At 36.5% G+C, this 20,646-nt stretch overlaps 2 protein-coding genes across 2 annotated transcripts; one reads left to right on the forward strand and one right to left on the reverse strand.

Moving 5' to 3' along the window:
• The first annotated feature begins 43 nt into the window (after positions 1-43).
• LOC107095021 (arsenite methyltransferase-like) lies at positions 44-5,922 on the forward strand. Its single transcript, XM_015390974.1, has 10 exons — positions 44-164; positions 671-804; positions 3,165-3,315; positions 3,396-3,532; positions 3,615-3,684; positions 3,757-3,838; positions 3,911-4,042; positions 4,111-4,253; positions 4,381-4,503; positions 5,504-5,922. Exons 1-10 carry the CDS (start codon positions 129-131, stop codon positions 5,579-5,581), a joined length of 1,086 nt encoding a protein of 361 aa, XP_015246460.1. The 5' UTR covers positions 44-128; the 3' UTR covers positions 5,582-5,922.
• A 2,213-nt stretch (positions 5,923-8,135) lies between these two features.
• LOC107095016 (apoptosis-inducing factor 3-like) lies at positions 8,136-20,113 on the reverse strand. Its single transcript, XM_015390970.1, has 19 exons — positions 19,970-20,113; positions 19,215-19,305; positions 18,976-19,085; positions 18,783-18,892; positions 17,226-17,270; positions 17,059-17,140; positions 16,524-16,636; positions 16,331-16,417; positions 16,171-16,262; positions 15,944-16,074; positions 15,723-15,838; positions 15,553-15,624; positions 12,306-12,369; positions 11,617-11,693; positions 10,537-10,654; positions 10,342-10,440; positions 10,133-10,208; positions 9,940-10,044; positions 8,136-8,450 (listed from the first exon to the last, which is right to left on the reverse strand). The coding sequence occupies exons 1-19, from the start codon at positions 20,079-20,081 to the stop codon at positions 8,420-8,422; spliced, it is 1,731 nt and encodes a 576-aa protein (XP_015246456.1). The 5' UTR covers positions 20,082-20,113; the 3' UTR covers positions 8,136-8,419.
• Positions 20,114-20,646: the final 533 nt, after the last annotated feature.

Consider the following 20,646-nt stretch of genomic DNA (forward strand, 5'->3'; position numbering starts at 1 on the left):
AAAAAACAAAAAAAACAATTAGGCTTTTATTCTGAAAGGTTGACTCGGAAAAGGCGCTGCTCTGACCTCAGCGCGCTGTTTATGGTCTAATAACTTTATAGCACTTTGGAAGTGATTCCCTAAGCAAGATGTCGAAAAGTGACGACGTGCGGGAGAATGTGAAGGTACTTCATGACATTCCGTGCAGCTTTATGTTTTATTTCAAGTAATGGTTTCCCAAAGAGATTTTAACAGATGTTATATAATATCTGCCTGTTCCAGTTTGTTTTGCATCAAAGATGTTTTCTGTTTAAGTCTTACATTGTAGAACTGATTCTGTGTCTTAAACGTTAAAATACTTTACAATCAATTTAACTATTTTTAAATAATTTCTCTACGGGGGTGTGGCGGCCTAGTGGTTAGGGCATAGAGGTTGTGAGTTCGAAACCCACTCCCCCAGACTGCCACTCTGGCCTTCTGAGCAAGACCCTAAACCACCAATTGTTAAATGCAGAGCCAAATATCTCCAAAGTGAGCTCAATAAAGTTCAAATTTTTTCAAAACATTGTTGTTACGATTTAAAGCAATCAATAAACCCAGATGTAAAATAATCCAGTATATCTAATACACCTTAATCTGCAACCTTTTTAACACAAACCCATCTGTTTTAATGTTTATGTTTCCTGTTTAGAAGTACTATGGCAGCCGTCTGGAGACCTCCTCTGACCTGCAAACCAGTGCTTCTTCCTGCGCTTTGCCCCTCAACCTGCTGCCTAAGAGTGTAAAAGAGGCCTTAAGTCTGATTCACCCTGAAGTAATCCAGAGGTACCCCTGCTTTAATCATAACTGTTATTAAAATCATAACTGTTACCAAAATGATGCTTGAAGATTGCAAATAAATGTTTTTTTACATAAATATTCTGCATTGGCCTAAGCCTTCAGGTTGAATATGATTGGAATGTGGAATGTTTAACTGTACGTGCACTTTACATACAGGATGCTTTCTATCAATATAGTATAACACACCGTGATATTATATGTTTAATCTGTGCATCCTTTTCATGTTAAAAACACAAACTTTGATTGATTGTTGTTTTGTTTTTTTCCTGTAAACCAAAGCAAAAAAGCAAAGCCTGGGATATTTGTAAAGTAAAGTAAAGCCCTTTACTTTGTAAAGCAGATTGCATTTAATTATTTTATACTACAACATCTTACTGAAAAGTGTTCAAGCCATTATCTAAGAATAAGTATGGCACAGTGGCAAACTTGCTGACAAGTACCGATATTTTTATCTCCTTAGTTATTAAACCATTGTTGAAAAAGAGAAATTTGGAAAAATGAACTACAGACCCATCTCAAATCTCCCCTTCAGCAGTAAAATTACTTAAAAAGTTGGGTTTCAACAGTTAAAGGCCTTCTTAAAAATTACCAGTTGCTTTGATGTCTTCCAGTCAGGTTTCCGTGCCAACCAAATTATTTTTTTAGAGCTTCTGGAAAACTTGGTCAGCCTTTCTGGTACAGCACTGGACTGGTTTAAATACTACCTGAAGGACAGGGACTTTTATGTGTCTGTACTTTAAACCAAAGACCGGAAAAAAAAAAATTATTCAACATGTACATTCTCCCCTTGTCTCAGATTACAGAAAAAAACAATACCAGTTACCATAACTATGCAGGTGATACAGTTTTACATCACAATGTCACCAGGTGACTATGAATAGATCAGAACGTTGGTAGATGCATAGAACAGATCAATATGCAGATGCACCATAATTTTCTCCAACTGATAAAATCAAAACTGAGGTAATAATGTGCAGACCAAAGGAGGAGAGATCCAGAGTTAGCTCACAGCTTCAGCTACTACAACTAGAAACCAGTGATTATGGCAGAACTCCTGGTGTCATGATGGACTCAGACCTGAACCTTCACAGGCACATAAAGGCAGTTACTAAGTTAGGCTTTTATCATATGAAGAACATTTTCAGGATTAAAGAATTAATGTCCAAGCAGGATCTAGAAAAACTCATTTATGCATTTATTTTTAGTAGAATTTATTACTGCAACAGTGTCTTCACAGGTTTGCCTAAAAAGTCAATCAGACAGCTGCAGCTGATCCAAAATACTGATGCCCACGTTCTTACTAGAACTAAGAAAGTAGAGCACATCAATTAGACTCAGACTTAGATAACCTTTATTGTCATTTTGTGCAGCTTTCAGACAGTGAATGAGCAGCAGCCTAGCAGTGAAGTGAACATTTTAATTTCATATAGTGCAGCAGTGATCAAATGTATCATCACCCCTGTTCTGAAGTCCTTACACTGTCTCCCTGTAGCTCAGAGAATAAACATAAAAATCCTTCTATAAGTCTGTAAATAACTGAATGGATCAGCACCTCAATACATAACAGATTTGTTGTCCGTGTATCAACTTCCCAGACCACTCATGGTCTACTCTGTACACCTACAACTAGAACCAATTAAAACCATTTAGTTCCTATGCTCCACTTGCCTGGAACAAACTCCCAGAAGGCTGTAAAAGTGGGGAAAGCCTGAGTTCTTTTAAGTCAAAGTAAGAAAAAAAACCAAAAAACATTTGTTTAGCGCTGCCTTTAATTGTTGAAATTTGTTTTACTACCTGCTTTTACCATACATTTATCTTGCTTTTATTCTGCTTTTATTTTTCTTCTATACTGGTTTAATGTAAAGCATTCTGAATTGTCCTTGTACTGAATTGTGATATACGAATAAACTTACTTTGCCTTGCTATAAACTAAAAGGATGGGTAAGGTGAGTCTGAATCAGGAAATGATCTAAGAAACCTATGGTAACTCTGAAGGAGCTTCAAAGATTCACCACTCAGGTGGGAGACTCCAGAGAATCTGTTGCTTGTTACAGATGCTCTCCATCCAGTCTGGCTGACAAAGGGATTTTCTATTCTATTCTATTCTAAAACTTGCAACAGTTCTATGAAAAATATTAACTCAGAAAAACTGATGACACACAACAGTATGTTGTTTTTTTTATTTGCATAAAAAGTTTAATTCCACTTCATGTTAATGCACTACCTCTATTGGTTTATTTAATATCCAAAATACAAATTAGCTTGCAGTCATGAAGGATTATTTTTTTCTTTTGGAAAGGTTTAAAGGATATGTCCCCTTGTATTGCCATGATACCTCATTCCAGATTCTTCGGATGCGGCCTTCCATTTCCAGCCAAGCTAGAGGGCTGCAGGGTCTTGGACCTGGGCAGCGGATCAGGACGAGACTGTTTTGCCTTCAGTAAACTTGTTGGACCCAGTGGACACGTGACGGGCATCGATATGACGGATCAGCTGGTAAGATACACACAGAGCAGAGTACAATAAAGTTCGTACCTACACTTGTACATGTTGCTGACCAGGTAACGCTTTCCTAGATCACGACTTCCCGCCAGTTTGTCGAGTATCATAGGGGGAAGTTTGGCTACGAAGAGCCCAATGTCACTTTTATCCAGGGATACATGGAGAAGCTCTGCGAAGCAGGGATACAGAGAGACTCAATGGATGTTCTGATGTTGGTTAAGAGCTCTAGTTGTGATCATTTAGCTAAATCCAATGATTTTGGTCAATAAATGAGAGTAATCTTTCTTTTTCAGCTCAAACTGTGTGATCTGTCTTTGCCCGGATAAGAGATCAGTGCTCGAACAAGCCTACAATGTTCTGAAGGTTAGTTTCAGGCGTTACCTCATTGATGTGTGTAACCTCACAATGGTTTAACTCTTCCTCATTGTAAAACAGGATGGAGGAGAGCTGTACTTCAGTGACATGTATGCCAGCAGTGTCGTTCCAGATCACATGAAGCAGGATCCGGTCCTCTGGGGTAACGTGAACACTTTAGTGGAACCATAGGGAACCCTCCTGTGCAAAACTCCACTTTTACTCACTGTTGCAGGTGAGGGAATGAGCGGCTGTTTGTTCTGGAAAGATCTAATCCTGCTGGCCCAAAGTGTGGGATTCAGTACTCCACTTCTGGTTACAGCAAGCCATATTGAGGTCCACAACATGGAGCTCAAAGCAAAAGCAGGTAGTAAAAAGTGACTCAAGGCAAAGAGATATTTAAGGTTTAAGTCCTATAAGCTCTATGTTTTCCAGGTGACATCAGGTATGCGTCAGGCACATACAGGCTCTTTAAGTTGCCCCGACAACCAAGAACGTCAGGTGCTGTTGTTATTTACAAGGGAACCGTTCCTGACTTTCCAGATCAGCTAGATTTTGACTCAACACACTCTTTCAAGGTGAGTGAGACCAATTTGTTTTATCAGTATTTGCTCAGGGATGTTTATTAACAGGATATTTAATTGTCTGATGAAGCAGGAATTGGTATCCAACTCTGCAACATTTTTTTGTTTGTCTTTGGTGCAGAAAGATGTGGAAGTGGAGGTAGATACAGAAATGGCAGCCATCCTCCAGATTTCCAGATTCTCCTCAGACTTTACAGTCAGGATGTTGGATAAAGAGCAGCCTGATTCTGACTCCACGCCACAGGTTGCTTATAGTTTTGGTTCAGTTCTTTTTATCTACATCTATGTTTTACACCTTTTGTTTCAATGCATTGTGTAATTATCGTGTAATTATCAGTTCAATGATTAAATCCGCTGCACTGTGTTAGCTGTTTGTTCTACTCTTCTTTGTTACTTCTTTGTTAGATATATCTTTAGATATATTTTTACCCAATAGCTTATTGCATTTGATGTTGGAGCATCTCAGTTGGATGATTTAAGTCCATAAACTCCACTTTTTACTCTTTATCGTGCAGAGGTGGACTCGCTGGCCCGTTGGGTCCTTTACTGGCTTTAATGGACCCCTCCAGAACCTTCTTCATTTTTTAAACATTCTTGCTGCTGTAATCATTGTAATACAGGTGCACTTCAAGAAATCCTAAAAAAAAAAATCTTTACAACCTCCTGGATGAGTCGAAATGCTCTTAGGTACTTCTGTAGAGCGACCACTCTTGGTTTACCACCGTAGATAGGCTTCTCCAGTTGTAAATGGAGGCTCTATTTGTTTTGCTGGAACCATCTTGTTTACCTTTCCCAGATTTGTAGACGTTAGTGTCATTGTTTCCTACCTGTTCTTGAATTCTTTTTAGTTTTGGCTTTGATGATGTTTATCTTTTAAATCTTTTCACCTACTTCATGTTGTCAGACTGGTCCTATTTGAGTGCCTCTGCAGGTCGAGGTGTAAATTGGGAACTCAGCTTTACAAACAATGTGATTTATAGCAGTTAATTCTTTATTTAACAGCAGCAATTTATTCTGATAGGGCCAGAGAGGATTGAATCCATTATATTTTTAACCCTTTGTTTAAACCACTTTCTGCAAGTTATTTTTTTTTCCTTCAAACATTTAAATGAGTCAAAAAACAAAACAAAACAAAGTCTGACATTTTTTTTTCTATTTCATTTTCATAATTGAAGTAATATTTCCACATTTTGGCTGTTTAGGTTCTGATCATAATGTGACCAGTTTTTGATTATTCTTTGCAGTACTGCCACCTCAACCCATTCCTGCTTGCTGACAGACGGGGGTCCTCTGTGAAACAGTGCTCTAAAACTTCCAAATAAACTAAACAGGAAGAAGCAACTTCAAAGGAATTACAAAACACATTTAATTTCTCTTTTTAATAGTGTTTATTTCATACTGCAATGTGATTTAAGTCTAGTGATGTCTGTGAAGAACATGAAATATGCTAACTGTGCGGAACATCTTAACACTTCTAAGATCTAAAAGAAATGATTACATGTATAACAGTGTAATAGACTTTGTAATCCTAATTAATCAGCATGCTACAGCTGAGAAAATACCACATCTAACAGCTTTGAAGAAAAAATAAAGACATCTTAATACTTAAAGGAATATTGAAGTGTTTTAGCTTTATTTATTTTAAATACTTTTTCAAATATTCACCATGAGCATGACTGAATCCACATGTGTCAGATTAATATTTATACAGGCTGAAATATTTATATAGACTTGTAGCATTTGGAGTTGAAGTGGAATTATGTTTAGCAGCTTTCAACAAGGTTTCTATAGATCTCTAGCAGAATGGCTGAACTCTCTTTAATGTATTTTATTTACATTGATTGGTTTTCTGGTAAAGACAACAACAGGCCTAATATCAGCCGACTGTCCATTCAACCTGTTTTTAATTTTGGATTATTCTACTAAAAACAACTATGTCCTTATTAAACGTTTCCTATTTTTCCTTTTTTCAATGTATGAATACAACTGTTGGAGAGACGGACCCACAGCATGATGCTGCCATCAACATACTTGACAAAGTTAGCTGTTCTTCGGTTTGGTAGCGTCACCTTGGCTCCTCCAGACATACTGTTTCTGGAACAGCTAATCTCAGTCCATTGATACTAACCTTCCTTTAGAGTTAAACCTACAATCTACTGAACAACCTACTATGCAATATCCACTTATCTCTGGGGGGCTGTTTGGGTCATATGGCTGAAATGTGGACATATTTGGATTTTCCAAAAAAAACAAATATCCAAAACATAGATCTGCAATTTCTTTGCGTATAAAGCAGGTTCCAGTGAGCTTAAGGAGTGGCCCTGACTTTAGGTTCAGTGACAATTGGGCAAAGGTCTTCCTCGTGGAATACAAATTATAAATTAACTCTACCAATGCTGCCAAGCAGAGCATTCAAAAGATTCAAGCTTAGTTATAATGCAAAATATGTAATTTTTTGCAACTAGTTAAGAGGCATTTAAATGGTAGATAGACTGAATTTATAAGCTACATTTCCAGAAATGCTGACCACTTAAAGTACATCGTAATACAGTTTTAATGGTCAATTAATAAAATAGAAGTTAACTGAGAGGTTGGATATACTAAATCTAAAATATGCCATCTGCTAAAAAAGACAATTTGCATTTAGGATGAAAGACCTTTGTCAGTAAATCTGCTCCATCTAGTACTCTTTAGCTGTCAAAGTTTCAGCTTTAACTGGTTCAAATTCTGTAAAAATATCTTCTATTAAGCACAGTTTGCTATCGGATTATTAGTCAGAAAAAATATAAGTGATAGATTAATCGGTAAGTAGAGTAATCTTTAGCTGCAGCCTTTAAGATCCGGCCCTTATAGTTTTGTACCTATGATTTGAAAAGCTTTTTTTTTTTCCATAAAACAATTGGAAAACATTGCAATGATAATGCGACTTGTATGACTCTCAAATGTAATAAATAGACAATCCTGCTGTACAGCATATACTGCTTAGGAGAGATTTTGACCATAACCTTTTGTGCTCAAATCTAAACATGTCACACAAGAAGTCTATAAAAAAGATAAACTGTGAATGCAGCATATATGGAAAGCAAAAAGTTCCACATATTTCACACTTTAAAAAGTGTTAAGGTTTCTATTTTTAAATGTGAAAATTTTACTTATGTATTTATTAAATAAATAATTTTTTCCCCCCAATTTATAAATATTTCTACATTTTAAGTTATTAGCCATTAAATGCTTGTTTTTACTGTATCGTCATCTTCATTTTCTTTACTAGCTTGACAAATCAACGTTTATTTTCTCAGCAGAAAAGTGTACTTAAAATGTGTATTTTTAGGCATGACTTTAACAAATACTTAATCAAAAATATGATAGGGTCCAAACCCTATTAATTTGTTCTGCGCCAAACCGAGGCTGTCAGCTGGCCTGCATACAATAGGCAAACTTCTGGCTTATGCTGCTCAAAAATGAAGGAATTGGTGCACAGAATAAGTCTGCTATATGAACAACAGTTGAAAGGGTCTCCAGAAAAAAAAATAACTGTAGGATGCTGTATTTGAAAGACAGATAGACATAAAATATCTACTGGAGACAAACTTACAGAACATAATAATTCAAAAACTTGAATCGCCAATATGCTTTCATTTGCCATAACATACAATACTCAAAATAAATACGTTTTGGAGCAAATTATCCAGATAGAGTAGACATGTTTTAATGGGATTAAACGGCATGGAAGACGCTTGAAGTTTTGTTTGTTTTACTTTTAAAACTTTTAAGATAACCAACACCAAACAATTAACAGAAAAACAAAACAGACAGCGCTATCCCTTTCCTTCTGCTACCCTACAGTATTACTCTATTTAAACAAACAATAATGATGATTCAATTTGGATCACAATGAAAGCCCCTCAATGAGCCTATAATGAGTGCAGCAGGAACATTGTACAGTTTAGCAATGAAAACAAACACTCGCTCCACTATAATGGTTACAGGGAAATGAAATAATTTGCAGTAAAGCTTTATTTGCTGCTATGGCAACAGCACCATTAAGTAAGAAAAGAAGGGCAGTCAAATGAGTTTGCTGCAGTATGCGAGGCAATGAATGTATCGATGGAGGTAGGCACTGAATGGGACGACTTCTTTCTGCTGCTGATGGATCCCGGTTACATCTGCAGCCAGCTCAGGTCTTCAGATCTGCAATGATCAGCAAGATGGTTGTTACACATTAAAACATAATTCATTTCTTGATTCTTTTTTTTTATTATTTTCACACAGTTAAAAGCTTTCAGAAATAGTCTGTTGTTGCTTTTAAAGCTACATTTTTCATCAATTTTCTCCTGATTAAGAAATATTTGCTTCATTTTTTCTTAAACTTTTACTCTTTAGGTTTGTTGTGTCCAAATTTTTGGTCACAACAGCCAAAATTGTCAGGTAAGGAAGGCTAAAAGTTATTATTAAAAGAAAACTAAAAGCATAAAATATTATAATGAGAATTTGTTGTCCTATCGCAATAATAAACTAAGTAGGACAAAGAATAGGATGTCATAACATTTCATAACTATGTTTACTGTAAGTAGATTATAAAATACTTTTGGTAGTATTTAACTGCACAAGTACTGGTTTCAGAAATTGTTGGAAAATAATTATAAATACCTAAATTTATTCTTTCTCTAAACAAAGAGCATTTAAAAATAACCTCAATAATCAATATATAATATAATAGATAATCAAATATCAATCAGATGATATGATCACTCAGTACTTGAGTAGCCTTTTGAATGAATACTTTTTTACTTTTACTTGAGTAATTTCTTGATTTGTTAGAAATAATTTTTGACTTTTACCTAATTTAACATATTTTAGAGTTGCAAGACTTTTCTATTTGTGTACTCGGCCTAACTCTAGCAGTAGATCATGCAAACCATGTTTGGGGCTATGATCCTCTACCCAGCTGGTCCAGGTTCACTTCCTACATGCTGCATATCTCCTTCTTTTTTATTTCCTCCTCATGTTAACTTACTGGTGAATTAAATGAATCAAATAAATAAAAATGCATGAACACAGGGTTTTAACAACAGTGTAGGGGCTAAAACATGTGTGGCCCATGAGCAGAGGGTTTAGTCCCCCACGAGGCCGTCGTAGGTTTGAGTCCTGGCCTGGTGACTTTGCCACATGTCTTCTCCTCTCTCTTATCCCATTTTCTGTCTGCCTACTTTAAAAAAATACAAAAATAAAGGCCACTAGTTTCTAAAAATGATATTTAAAAAAAATGCATCAATGCAAATTTAAAGAAATCTCTGGACCGAATAAATTAATTTTAGTACATCTAATATAAGATTGCAATTTTAAAAGCATTTGAATTTAAAAAATATAAATTTTCTTTCAAACATTTTAACTTTTTCCTTTTTTAAATATAGGTATCTCAGTGGAGCAGCAGTCAGTACTGTTGTCTTGCTGCCAGAGGGTGTTGAGTTTAAATCCAGATCTAAATAAGATTGTTTTAATAAGATCCTACCTATTTCCCTATTTGTCTAGTTCAGTAATTAGTAGTTAAAAGACACCTTTGTCAACTTTAACTGTAAGGTACTGTAAGTGAAAATGATACTTTTTTTTTTCTTGCTGAATGAATTGTTATGTTTGCTGCTAATTGTTGTAGTTTGTATAGAAGCAAACCATGACTCACTGAGCCTGTGCCTTTGTTATGACTGTGCCTTTAGCCATCAGCTCTGCAACATGAGCCACAGCGGGATCAAACATCAGGCTGGACGCCGCTACCACCACCTCGTCCCTGTCAGCAACACAAACAGGAGAAACTGAAGCAGGACCGCAGCAGATTTGATCCCAGCAGTTTAAAAAGTCACTCCACAACCGCTCACTTTATGTAGAAGGCCAGAAATTTCCGTTCTTCCACTTTGCCTTTAAATATGATCTCTGTGTAGCCTTCTCCGTAACCTAGAGAGGAAATGAAAGAGGAAGGGAGACTGAATCTAACAAAAATTTGCACTTTTGAAAAATCCCTGTGTCAGTAAAAACATTTTAAAATTCACATAACATAACCCTAAAAACCTTTTATTGAATACTTTACCTGCGTATCTGATGCTCTTTCCACCCAACACAGACCAGAAGAAAGGAATGGACTCTATTGTGGTTGGTTTATTCAGCATGTTCAGAGCTGCTACTCTCCCTGTTGTTAGAAATGGGTGTTAAAGATAAAAATGGTTAAAAAAATCTAAGAAAAACTGTTTTTTTTTTTTTTTTGTTTAATCCGGAAGTTTCTAACCGTGAGCGTGGGCCATCTGCCAGTGAGCGATATTGACCGACTGGTCTCTGCGAATGGTCAGAGGGAAGGAGGTGACGTCCCCGGCACTGAAAATGTCTGGTACATTGGTCCTCATGAACTGGGAGAATAGATGGAACAGCTAATGAGTCCAAAGCTAATGTCTCACCTTCACTACCTCAGAACACTCATAATAAAGAGCTGCGCTGCTTTCATGTCAGGTAGAAACGCTGAAAAGCAAAAACTGTAGACATCAGTCTATCATAACTCTTGAACCCCAAGGTTTTCCCTGTGAGTCGGGAGCAGCTGTTTTGGCCCCACCTTTCAAACATCGTGTCTTGTCTCAGAATTGAAAAAATTGATGGTTCTGGTTTGACACAATGAATCCGACTTTCTATCTGACTTAGTTTCAAATCTTCAGCTTACAGCTAGCCCTCTGCACTACACCTGGATCATGAACAATTGATATTTAACAACCTGTCACTGTACTACTTGACAGAAATTACTTTTTCAAAATATTTTCCTACTTCTATATTGTTAGATTACATTAAAGGTATGGTGGATTATGTTCTTTTTTCGAGTGGATTATCAAAATAAGTGGTCCTCCTAATTGACAATCATCCTACATTTTCGTCTCTGTCTTCACTTATCGGTGGTGAGTCTGACGTACTGGAAAAATTGCAAATCTTCTTTTGGAAAGTAAGCTTGTATGAGCGATGCAAACAGTAACTTTTAAACTGAGCGTGCACGAGGAGAAATGGGCTCATGCACGCTCTCATACACGTTTAATAGGTGTTCCCTCTTGGGGGCGGGTACTGGGTTGTGCATGTGCAATTTTTTTTTTCTTTTAATGGAGAGGGCAGGTCTTTTAAAAAAAAATTGTGAAAATCCTCCACTATACATTTAAGTATAACTTTGCTTTTGGGTTTTCTTAATTGAATCTCGTAACAGTTCCTCTATACATAAGCTATGAGGGTCAGTGTTTTGGAGTTGGATTTAGGAGAGCTTTTCTTTTTCCTATGTATTTTTTCAATTTTTTCAATGAACATCTTAAAGTTTGTCAGATGCTACGCTTTGCTTTACCTTATCCACAATAACTGCTTTTCTCGAATCCACTGCCACGTCACTTCCTGCTAGGAAGTCTGTATTAGGAACAACACCTGAAAAACAAACAGAGAAAAAGCAATCAACATTTGCTGAAGAGAAACAGCTTTCATGGGGTTAACATGAAAGGAACCAGTGGTTCTGGAGCTGCAAGTGGCTCTTCATGAAAGGATCTGATTAACGATCAAGAACTAAAAAGTTTGGTTAAACGGAAGAGATGTACTTAACGTCATGTAAGAAAATTTTTGTGTTTTTTCTTAAAAAACTGAATTGAATTGTGCTTTTAAAAAAATATAAAAATAAACTAACATCTCTCTTTTTCTAGGCAGTTTTTTTGCTTTTCAAAAAATCTTTTATTTTGCAGGACTCTTTAGTTTGCCCTCATAATAAAGATTGTTAACATCAACATATTTGCCAAGAATCACAGAAAATGGGCCAGATCTATAAACCGTAAAGTAATAATCCAACATTTCCTCTCGTTTGAGGTCACGTTTATCTAACTGAACTTAATGCAAAAACTTGCTTTCATATGTTCCTTCAAATATAGGTAATTGCCGTTTGGTTCCAAATAATAAATCAGTGTGCAGCTTTATTGCCTTTCCCTTTGTAAATAAATACCTTTAACATATTTATCACCCTTGGGTTAGGCAACACAATAAACAAATTACCTATTCCTGCTATCACCACATCAGCTTCCAGGACAGTACCGTCATTCAGCACCACCTCCTTCACCTACATAAAGGGACAAAAGAACACTTTCCATTTAGAAACCAAGGATCTTTTCTCTGTGTTCAGATATTTGAATGTTGCTCAGTGCAAAGCCATCCACAGTCATTGGCTCCCATACTGGGAGTGTTTGCAACACATAAAATATGTAACAATCTTGGTAACAGGGCTGCACGGTGACGCAGTGGGTAGCACTGTTGCCTTGCAGCAAGTGGGATCTAGGTTTGATTCCTGGCCCAGGAGTCAAACCTGCGCCAGGAATGGAGTTTGCATGTTCTCCCCATGCATGCATGGGTTCTCTCCGGGTATTCTTGCTTCCTCCCACAGCCCCAAAACATATCTGTTAGGTTAATTAGCTTCTCTAAATTGTCATTAGGTTTGAGTGTTTTTACTCTATACTTTTATTAGCTTGATTTCAAAAGCATCTTCAAATAAAACAAAACAAAAAAATCACAGAGTGGAGATCTGGTTGCCAGCTGGACCTGAAATCCAGTAAAGAAGCAAAACTTCTAGACTGCCATTACAAGCACTAACGTTACATTTATGGCTGGGTTAATGCGGCGCGTATCTCAGTTTGACCTTCAGCCTTCTTCTCTTAGTGCCAGTGATTGATTAATTGTGCTTGCCATTGTTTTAGGGGAGTTATTAACCATTAAAGACTGCCAACCTTATCACTCTCAAAGAAAAGCTTTGGTTGAGTCCAGGTTTCTGGACTCAACCAAATGTTTCTGGACTCAACCAAAGGTTTCTGGACTCAACCAAAGGTTTCTGGACTCAACCAAATGATCATGCATCATGCATCTTAATAGTAGACTGAAGTGTTGGCTGGTGGTTCTGTTTTGATGCAGTTCCCTTGTCGTTGTAGGTCTGGGTAGATGAATGCCATCTATTGTTTTGCACATAAACCTGTTCTCATAAATCCTCCAGGTTATCCCTTCAGCAGCACTGCTGCTCTATTGTATTCTAATGCACTGTGTATGAAGCTAATCTTTAACTATCTTGAAAAAACAAATAGACCACAACAACTGCTAAGTTGTTGTGGTCTAGCGCTAACTGTAAGCGCACACACACGTACTGCTGCTTATATGTTTTTGGCTATAAAGTTTTTCAAATACGCATTTTTTTTTTTTTACAATCTGACTCAAATGTCTTGTTTGTGGATCATATTTGGACGATAAAGTTGATTGGGATTTTAATTGCTCCTACTGCTCCCCTTCCTTTAACATGTTTTATTTTTTGTGTGGTTGTAAGCTGAGAGGAGATGATTCTCTCCCACAGCTGATTTTTCTCTAACCTGAATGACCTGTTGTCGGAAAATTTTTCTCTCTCTTCTATTATATTTTAATTTATCCTATTTACTCACTATAAAAGTTTTCACTCAGTCTGTTTTTCTCTCAAGGCCACACAGTTCCCTGCAGGATGGTGTTTGTAGACCAGACATAGCTTCTTCCCATAACAAATCAGATTCTTTCTCAAGGTTTATTCATAACATGTTGCTGTTTAACCAAAGTGTGTGTAATTTGTAATGACTCTGACTGCTTTCCATTGTTGTAAGAAAGGGGGAACGAAAGCTGTCCAGATCAGAACAAAGCAGAATGCTGTGCCATTAGGGCTGTATGATGACTGTTCTCTCTTTGCAAAGATATGAAAAAATGGGCCGACTGAGTGAAATCCATCGATCTCTATTTATTTAACTAGGATGAATAGTTGAATACTTTTTCCCACGACAGACCCCTCCCTTGTTTTCTCTTTTGAAGTAGAAATAGTAGAAACTGACTCCTAAATTGCATCATATAATACTTATTTCACAGAAACAGAAAGTCAATAATTGCTGGAAGCAGTGTCGTGGTCAAGACCAACTAACCCGGGACCAGGTCAAGACCAAAATACTTGTCACAATAAAATGTGAAGCCTGATCATAGGTTATTATTCAATGAATCTAAAAGACCCATAAAACTTAAGAGATGTTGAAGATTCAGAGTTAAACTAATGTAACTTGCTCAATTTAACACTCATTACTAAAGCCTTCTCTTCGCCTCTTTAATCAAGTATTTGATCAAATCATAAATGTACAAAAATGTATAGATCATTTTCCAAAGCTAAATCAATATGACTGATTTTCTTGTATCAAGAAGGATTTTTGATTTGTAAGACAGCAATAAAAGTGATCGATGTCTTAAGGAAATTGCAGAGAGATTACAATATGTAATTGAAAAGTATAATTTTTTTTTCTTGAGTTTTTACAGCACTAGTGGCTCGTTTTTTTTGTACAGTAGGCTGACAGGAAAGAGAATAAGAGAGAGAGGGGGAGAGAGACGTGGCAAAGGACCAAAGGCAGCGAGGACTTAGGCCTCCGTATATATATGGGCCGTGCGCACAAACCACTGCCTCACCAAAGCACGCCCAAATTATCAATATTTAAACAACAAAAATTCACTTATTAATTTATTTAGAATAAAGCTGCAATAGTCTAATGCATTTATCTCAACTACAATGTTTTGAACCAACTGAAATAATGCCCCTTTATAATGAATTTCCTTTGTGACGCTTTTGTCTTTCCATACCTGCTGCAGTCCAATGGTTCCTATATAAAGATCTACACATATTGACATGTTTATATTTGAGTTTAAAATTTTGTGGGCAGAACCTATAGCAGGATCTTCTTTTTTTTTTAAGAGTGTTATATGATCAGTCACAGAATATAGTGTAATAAAAGCAATTTTGGTGGCAACTGGAGCTGCCAGCAGAAGTAGCATTATTGACTGCCACGATTTGAGCCTATTGTCTCTTAGAAGACCTTTTGACTTTCACTTGTTTGATGAGTTCTATTTTTTCTACTGTAGATATGAGCAAGTTTCAGTCAGCAGGAGAGTTTTATAGATTTATTCTCTTGACTAACAAAGATCTACACATATCAATTATCTTGAATTCATTATTTTGAAGAGAGACCAATTCAATATCAGTTTCAATGTGACATTTACCAAGGAAAGCGGGAGTTCATGGATTACACACATTTTAAAGTAAAAGTCACTGTTGTAAGAATAGCTAACGCTTTATTCTGAGTAAAGAGTTAAAAAATAAATATTTCCCATCTATTTCTTTGAATTAATGTAGTCAGATTAGTTTTTAAAACATCTTTACTAAGGGAGTCAATAGCTGTGAAAGAACAGGAAGTAAAGGCAAAGTTACCTTTCCGTTCTCCCCTCTGATCTCTTTTACTTTGTTGTTCATGAAGAACTTTACATTGGCTTCCTCCAACATCTTAAAGGGAAAAAGACAACAATAAAACTAAAGCTGATAAGTTTTGTTTCCTTTTTTTTAATCCAAGCATGGAAAATTAGTTTTGTGCTCCTCTTTACCTTCTTGGTCATCTTGCCGATCTCTGGCCCCAGAGATTTCTCAAACGGGAACTCAGTGGGCCCCACCAGGGCCACGCTCGCAGCTTTGTCCGACAGGTACGACGCTGCCTCCATACCTGTTGACCAATTGAAAAACAATCCGGTCATCTGCATATTTCCGGTGTTAAAAAACCTGCTAACACATGGGAGAAGAAACTAGCTTTCAAGCTCTGAATAATTACCTATGAAGGATGCTCCAATTACAACAGCTCTCTTGCCGACCGACGAAGCGTGAATCTCTTTAGCGTCGTCATAGCACTGCAGCAGATGCACTCCCTTTAAATCTGATCCAGGACAGCTGAGAGAGCGAGCTCTGGCAATATGAAATAAGCAATTTATAGTTGGGTTTATTTAGCATTTTACTATGGAAACAGAGTTTTTTTTTTTCTTTGAGGATGCAGAGACTCACCTGCAGCCTGTTGAGATGAGGAGTTGATCGTAAAGCACCGAGCTGCCATTACTCATCATCACTGATTTCTTAGTCGGATTCACAGAGACGACCTTTAACAGAGAAAGAAGCGGTTGAATCTACTGTTAAATGACAGCAAGTCATATATACACACCCTCACCTCTTTCCCGATCCACATTTCTATTCCATATTGCTGATAGAAGTCATCTTGCCGCAGGAGGATATTGCTGCTCTCCACATTCATAGCCTTGAAGACAATGAAAACAGCTAAATTTGTTTCCACCGGCTTTAAAGTGAAGGTGACTTTTGATTGAAATAGATTTTAAAGGGTATTTCTTCTATTTTGATCTCACTTTGCTCAGTTTGGGTTTGTCAAACGGAGGCAGGCTGTCTTTGGTTATGATGACGATGCGACCCTGGTAGCAGTTCTGACGAAGAGTCTCGGCACAAACAAGCGACGCAGGGCCTGAAATTTAATTTTAAAATATGATAAAAGGAACACAAGATATGATGCACTCTAAGATTTTACATTTGTTTTCATATTTGCTGCTAATTTAGGACCAACAGACCCAACACTGCAAGAAAAGAATAAAATCTAAAAAAGTCATTTTTCTGTTAAAATAAGTGCATTTTTTCTTGAATTGAGGAGGTAAACGAGACATTCTGGAATGAGTCGATTAACATTTAAAATAAGAAAAAAGAACTGAGTTGCCTTATTTCATGCGCATATATTCTAAATACTTATTTTAAGAGTAAAATACTTCTTTCATTGGCAAAACATCATATTTACCTGTTCAAATTATTAATAAATACACTTGATTTTTAGGAATTTCAACTTATTTCTCGATGTTTTTTGCAAGGTAAAAGGAGCTACTACCAGACACGTACCTCCTCCTACCAACAGGATGGTGTGTTTGACATCAGGTTGGACCGTGCACATCTCCCTCACCCGTTTGGTCAACTTCATGGACTAAAAATAGCGAATGAAAAATAATTCAACAATAAATTAATAGATGTCTTATAAATTGGACATACTTAGAACTTTTGTGGCTTACCTTCTTATTTATAGACACGTAAACATTCCCATCTTTGACGTTGACCTGTCAGATAAAAAATAAACTATTTATGTTAAAAGCTGCTCAAAATAAGGCAGCTAACAGAAACGGTAGCTTTTTAGCAAACTGTTGGAGTATTTCTAAAGAAATTGACTCTTTTATAAAAGCTTTTATGCATTTCTGTGAATTGTTTTTTTCCAAACCAAAACGTACAGTTTGAATGAGGGATGAAACATCAGTGGATGTGTTACAATTGTATCCTATTTTTTATTTTTATTGCCATGAATGTTGTTGTTGTTTTTTAGACACATTTAAGTGTTAAAGACAGTCAAACCAATTTTAAAAATCAGTCAGCGTTAAACCTTATCAAGTATGAAAAGCTATTTTTCAAATTATTAACTAATTCATGAAGAGAGGAATTATTCAAACCAATTTGCCGATATGGGTAAAAAATGATAGAAAATTAATAAGTGTTTAAAAAAAAAAGAACTCTGATTGCAGGATATCCAAGAAACGATCTCAGCAAGTCTACAAGGGGTTAAAAAACCTAACTGGGGTGTTTGGGACTCCAGCAAACCACAGTGATCCATAATTTACAACTGGAGACAACGAGGGACAATGTTAAAGCCTCTGAGGAGCGGATGTCACACCAATTTACTCAAAAAGCAATGTTTCACAGAATATCTAAAGCCCCGTAGCCTCATTTCTCAGTTAAGTTCCTTCATTCAGGAGAAGAAATATCACAACTACCAAAAAACATCCTGTTGATCCATTCTAAAGGCTAAAAGATGGAGCACATCAGGTATAGAGGGAAATGTAATTTTATTTACATACTGAAGTGAGAAAAGTTGGTTCAGATAGATTCACCTAAAGAAATTATCTCATCCTTCTCAGCTGCTTTTTGTATTTATTTAAGCTAATATTTAATGGTGACAAAACAGCAAAAGCAAGAAATCTGTGAGCAAAAACTTTTCCCTGCAGGGCATTGAAGAAAAGTTTTATCCATGCATCTTTGTAACTCCTTTAGGTCATGTGATGAGGGTCTGCTGATAGTTACAAACAATGCGGAAAAATTAGAGACAGAGAATTTGTTACACTAGTCGTCTAGAACGTTCTCCCTCTGTGCTCCAAATCTGTGCCGATTTGTTCGTAACTTCTGGTCAGTTCTTTGTTTTATTGCTTTTTTTTTCTCTTGCTTTAAATAACTTTCTGATATCCATCCTGAAAGTACTGCAAAAACGATCTAGAAATAAGTTAACGTTTCTTAAATTTAGTGCATTTCCCCTTAATTTGAGTAGGAAAATAAGATGATTTGCCAATGGAATTAGTTTTTTTACCCTTAAAATAAGATAATTAGATAACACACACTTAAAATAAGAGCATTAAATTGTTTTTTCTTATTTTAAATGTAAATTGTCTTGTTCAATTGGCAAACTGTCTCACTTACCTCCTCAATTCAGAAAGAAATGCATTCATTTTGAGAAAAAAAAGACTAAAAATGTTTGCAGTGTGGCGCTTTATAGCTGACATTTACTTGGCATTAAACGGCTGTTCTACCTTGTAGGTTGGTAAAGAGTCCAGGCCTGGATACTCTTCGATGTCTCCAGTTCTCACATTGAAGCAGGCTCCATGAAAAGGACACCTCACCCTCTCTCCAACCAGTGTTCCTATGAATGTAATAATCAGTATTTAGCACTGATAGATGCGTTTGGATTAAGAATGGGAACAATCTGGAAATTATTGTTTTTACCTTTAATGAGAGGGGCATTATAATGGGAGCACCTGCTCCCAACTGCACTGTACTGACCCTTGGTACGGACCAACAGCACCTTCTGGTCCTCCACGGTTACCTCCTTCATTCTGCAAAAAAACAAAAACACACAAAATTGGCAAAACAAGTCAGCTGAGACTCTCTGTTACTGAAGCAAGAAATTCCCTCTAGAATCTGATCTTTTTTCCTTCATTTAAAGGTTGCATGATGTTACTCACTGTCCATCATGGAGATCAGTCTCCTGACAAACCAGTCCGGTCACCTCCTCCTGCTCTTCCTTTTGCCCTACTCCTTGGTGCATATTCATTCCTGCATGTCAATAGGTGAAAAAAGAAAAAAAAATCCCCATTGTTACAGCAGTTACATATGATTATCGGTTGATCTTACAGAAGCCTATAAAATCTCTATGGAACATGTTCAGTCCTGTAAATGAATAAGCAAACATGCTATTGTCCCAGCAACTGCTACAGTGACAGTTGATCTATGGGGGACCTTTATACACTATGACATGGCATATATTACATGCAAGACAAGTTTGTTTCAGTTTACTCCCATTTACCTGCATACACAACCAAAGAGTAATGTTTACTGTTTCTCTATTGAATTTCACAAATAAAAGCTGTTGAAATGTGTCACTCTTTATGCCCTGTTTATCCTCTAATCATTTATACCTCTGCTGCACATTCTCCTTATTTAGTCTATTTGATTTGAAGCATCTGTTTATATTAATTAATAAAAGAGTGTCAGACTCTAATAATTTAAGAATTAAACCAGAATCTAACTAACACATTGTCACTAATGTGAGATGACTAAGATAAATTCTAACCAACAATCTTGAGTCTTCATAAATGAAAGGGTTTCTGATACACACGTATAACAAATATTATTATCACATTACAAGAGTTGATAAAATAATATCAAATTAGTGTTTTGAAATAGAAATCAGGGCAGCCATGGTGCTGGCTGTGCTCACCTGTGTTGTTTCGCCGGTCAGCGGACACAGATGCAGCAGCCGCTCCAACAAACTGGCTTCCTGTTCGCCTATAGAATGTGTTACAGCACAGAAACAGGGGAACAGCCCGCATGACGCTCAGCGTATATCAGCAGATCATAACCCGTTAGCTCCTCCCGCAAGCGGCATGGGCTCCGCATCATTTACACGCCGGCGAACTCCGCGTCACCGGAAGAGGTCGGCGCGGATTTTCAAAGGGCGTTTCCACGGAAACAAATTAATCTCGATTGCTTTTTTTTAATGCCAAATATGAAACGGTTCAGTTAATGAACATAAAGAACGATAAAAAATGTACACACTGAGGTAACTCTGCACGATATTTATTTGATATGAAATATATTAAAGTGCATGACATGTATATAAGCAGAAAAGATAATCTATATATAGGCTTTGTAGGGATCAATTAATTAGAGTAAGTTAACATGAGGATGGTTCGATCATTCAGATGTGATAGGCTGATAGGCTACATTTTACCCTAAATATTGTTTTTGTATATGCGGGGAATAAATTGTGCTTTTGAGTAATGAACATAAAGAACGTATATATATATATGTATATGCTACTAAAACAAAACTAAAAGAACAACAAAAATAAATTAAAAAAATTTGACTTATGTATACATTTTCCCTTGAGAAAAT

Source organism: Cyprinodon variegatus, unplaced genomic scaffold (genome assembly GCF_000732505.1).
Source record: "Cyprinodon variegatus isolate N-32 unplaced genomic scaffold, C_variegatus-1.0 Scaffold520, whole genome shotgun sequence".
Lineage (NCBI taxonomy): Eukaryota > Metazoa > Chordata > Actinopteri > Cyprinodontiformes > Cyprinodontidae > Cyprinodon > Cyprinodon variegatus.

Bases quoted from the DNA above. Each gene is read 5' to 3' on its own strand.
- LOC107095016 (XM_015390970.1), bottom strand. From the start codon at position 20,081: ATGCGGGCTGTTCCCCTGTTTCTGTGCTGTAACACATTCTATAGGCGA. The intron at 16,075-16,170 runs GTGAGTCTCTGC...TCATATTGCCAG, and splicing joins CTCATCTCAACAGGCTGCAG to AGCTCGCTCTCTCAGCTGTC. The intron at 15,839-15,943 runs GTAATTATTCAG...ATTGGTCAACAG, and splicing joins AATTGGAGCATCCTTCATAG to GTATGGAGGCAGCGTCGTAC.
- LOC107095021 (XM_015390974.1), top strand. From the start codon at position 129: ATGTCGAAAAGTGACGACGTGCGGGAGAATGTGAAG. The intron at 165-670 runs GTACTTCATGAC...TTTCCTGTTTAG, and splicing joins ACGTGCGGGAGAATGTGAAG to AAGTACTATGGCAGCCGTCT. The intron at 3,316-3,395 runs GTAAGATACACA...ACGCTTTCCTAG, and splicing joins TCGATATGACGGATCAGCTG to ATCACGACTTCCCGCCAGTT.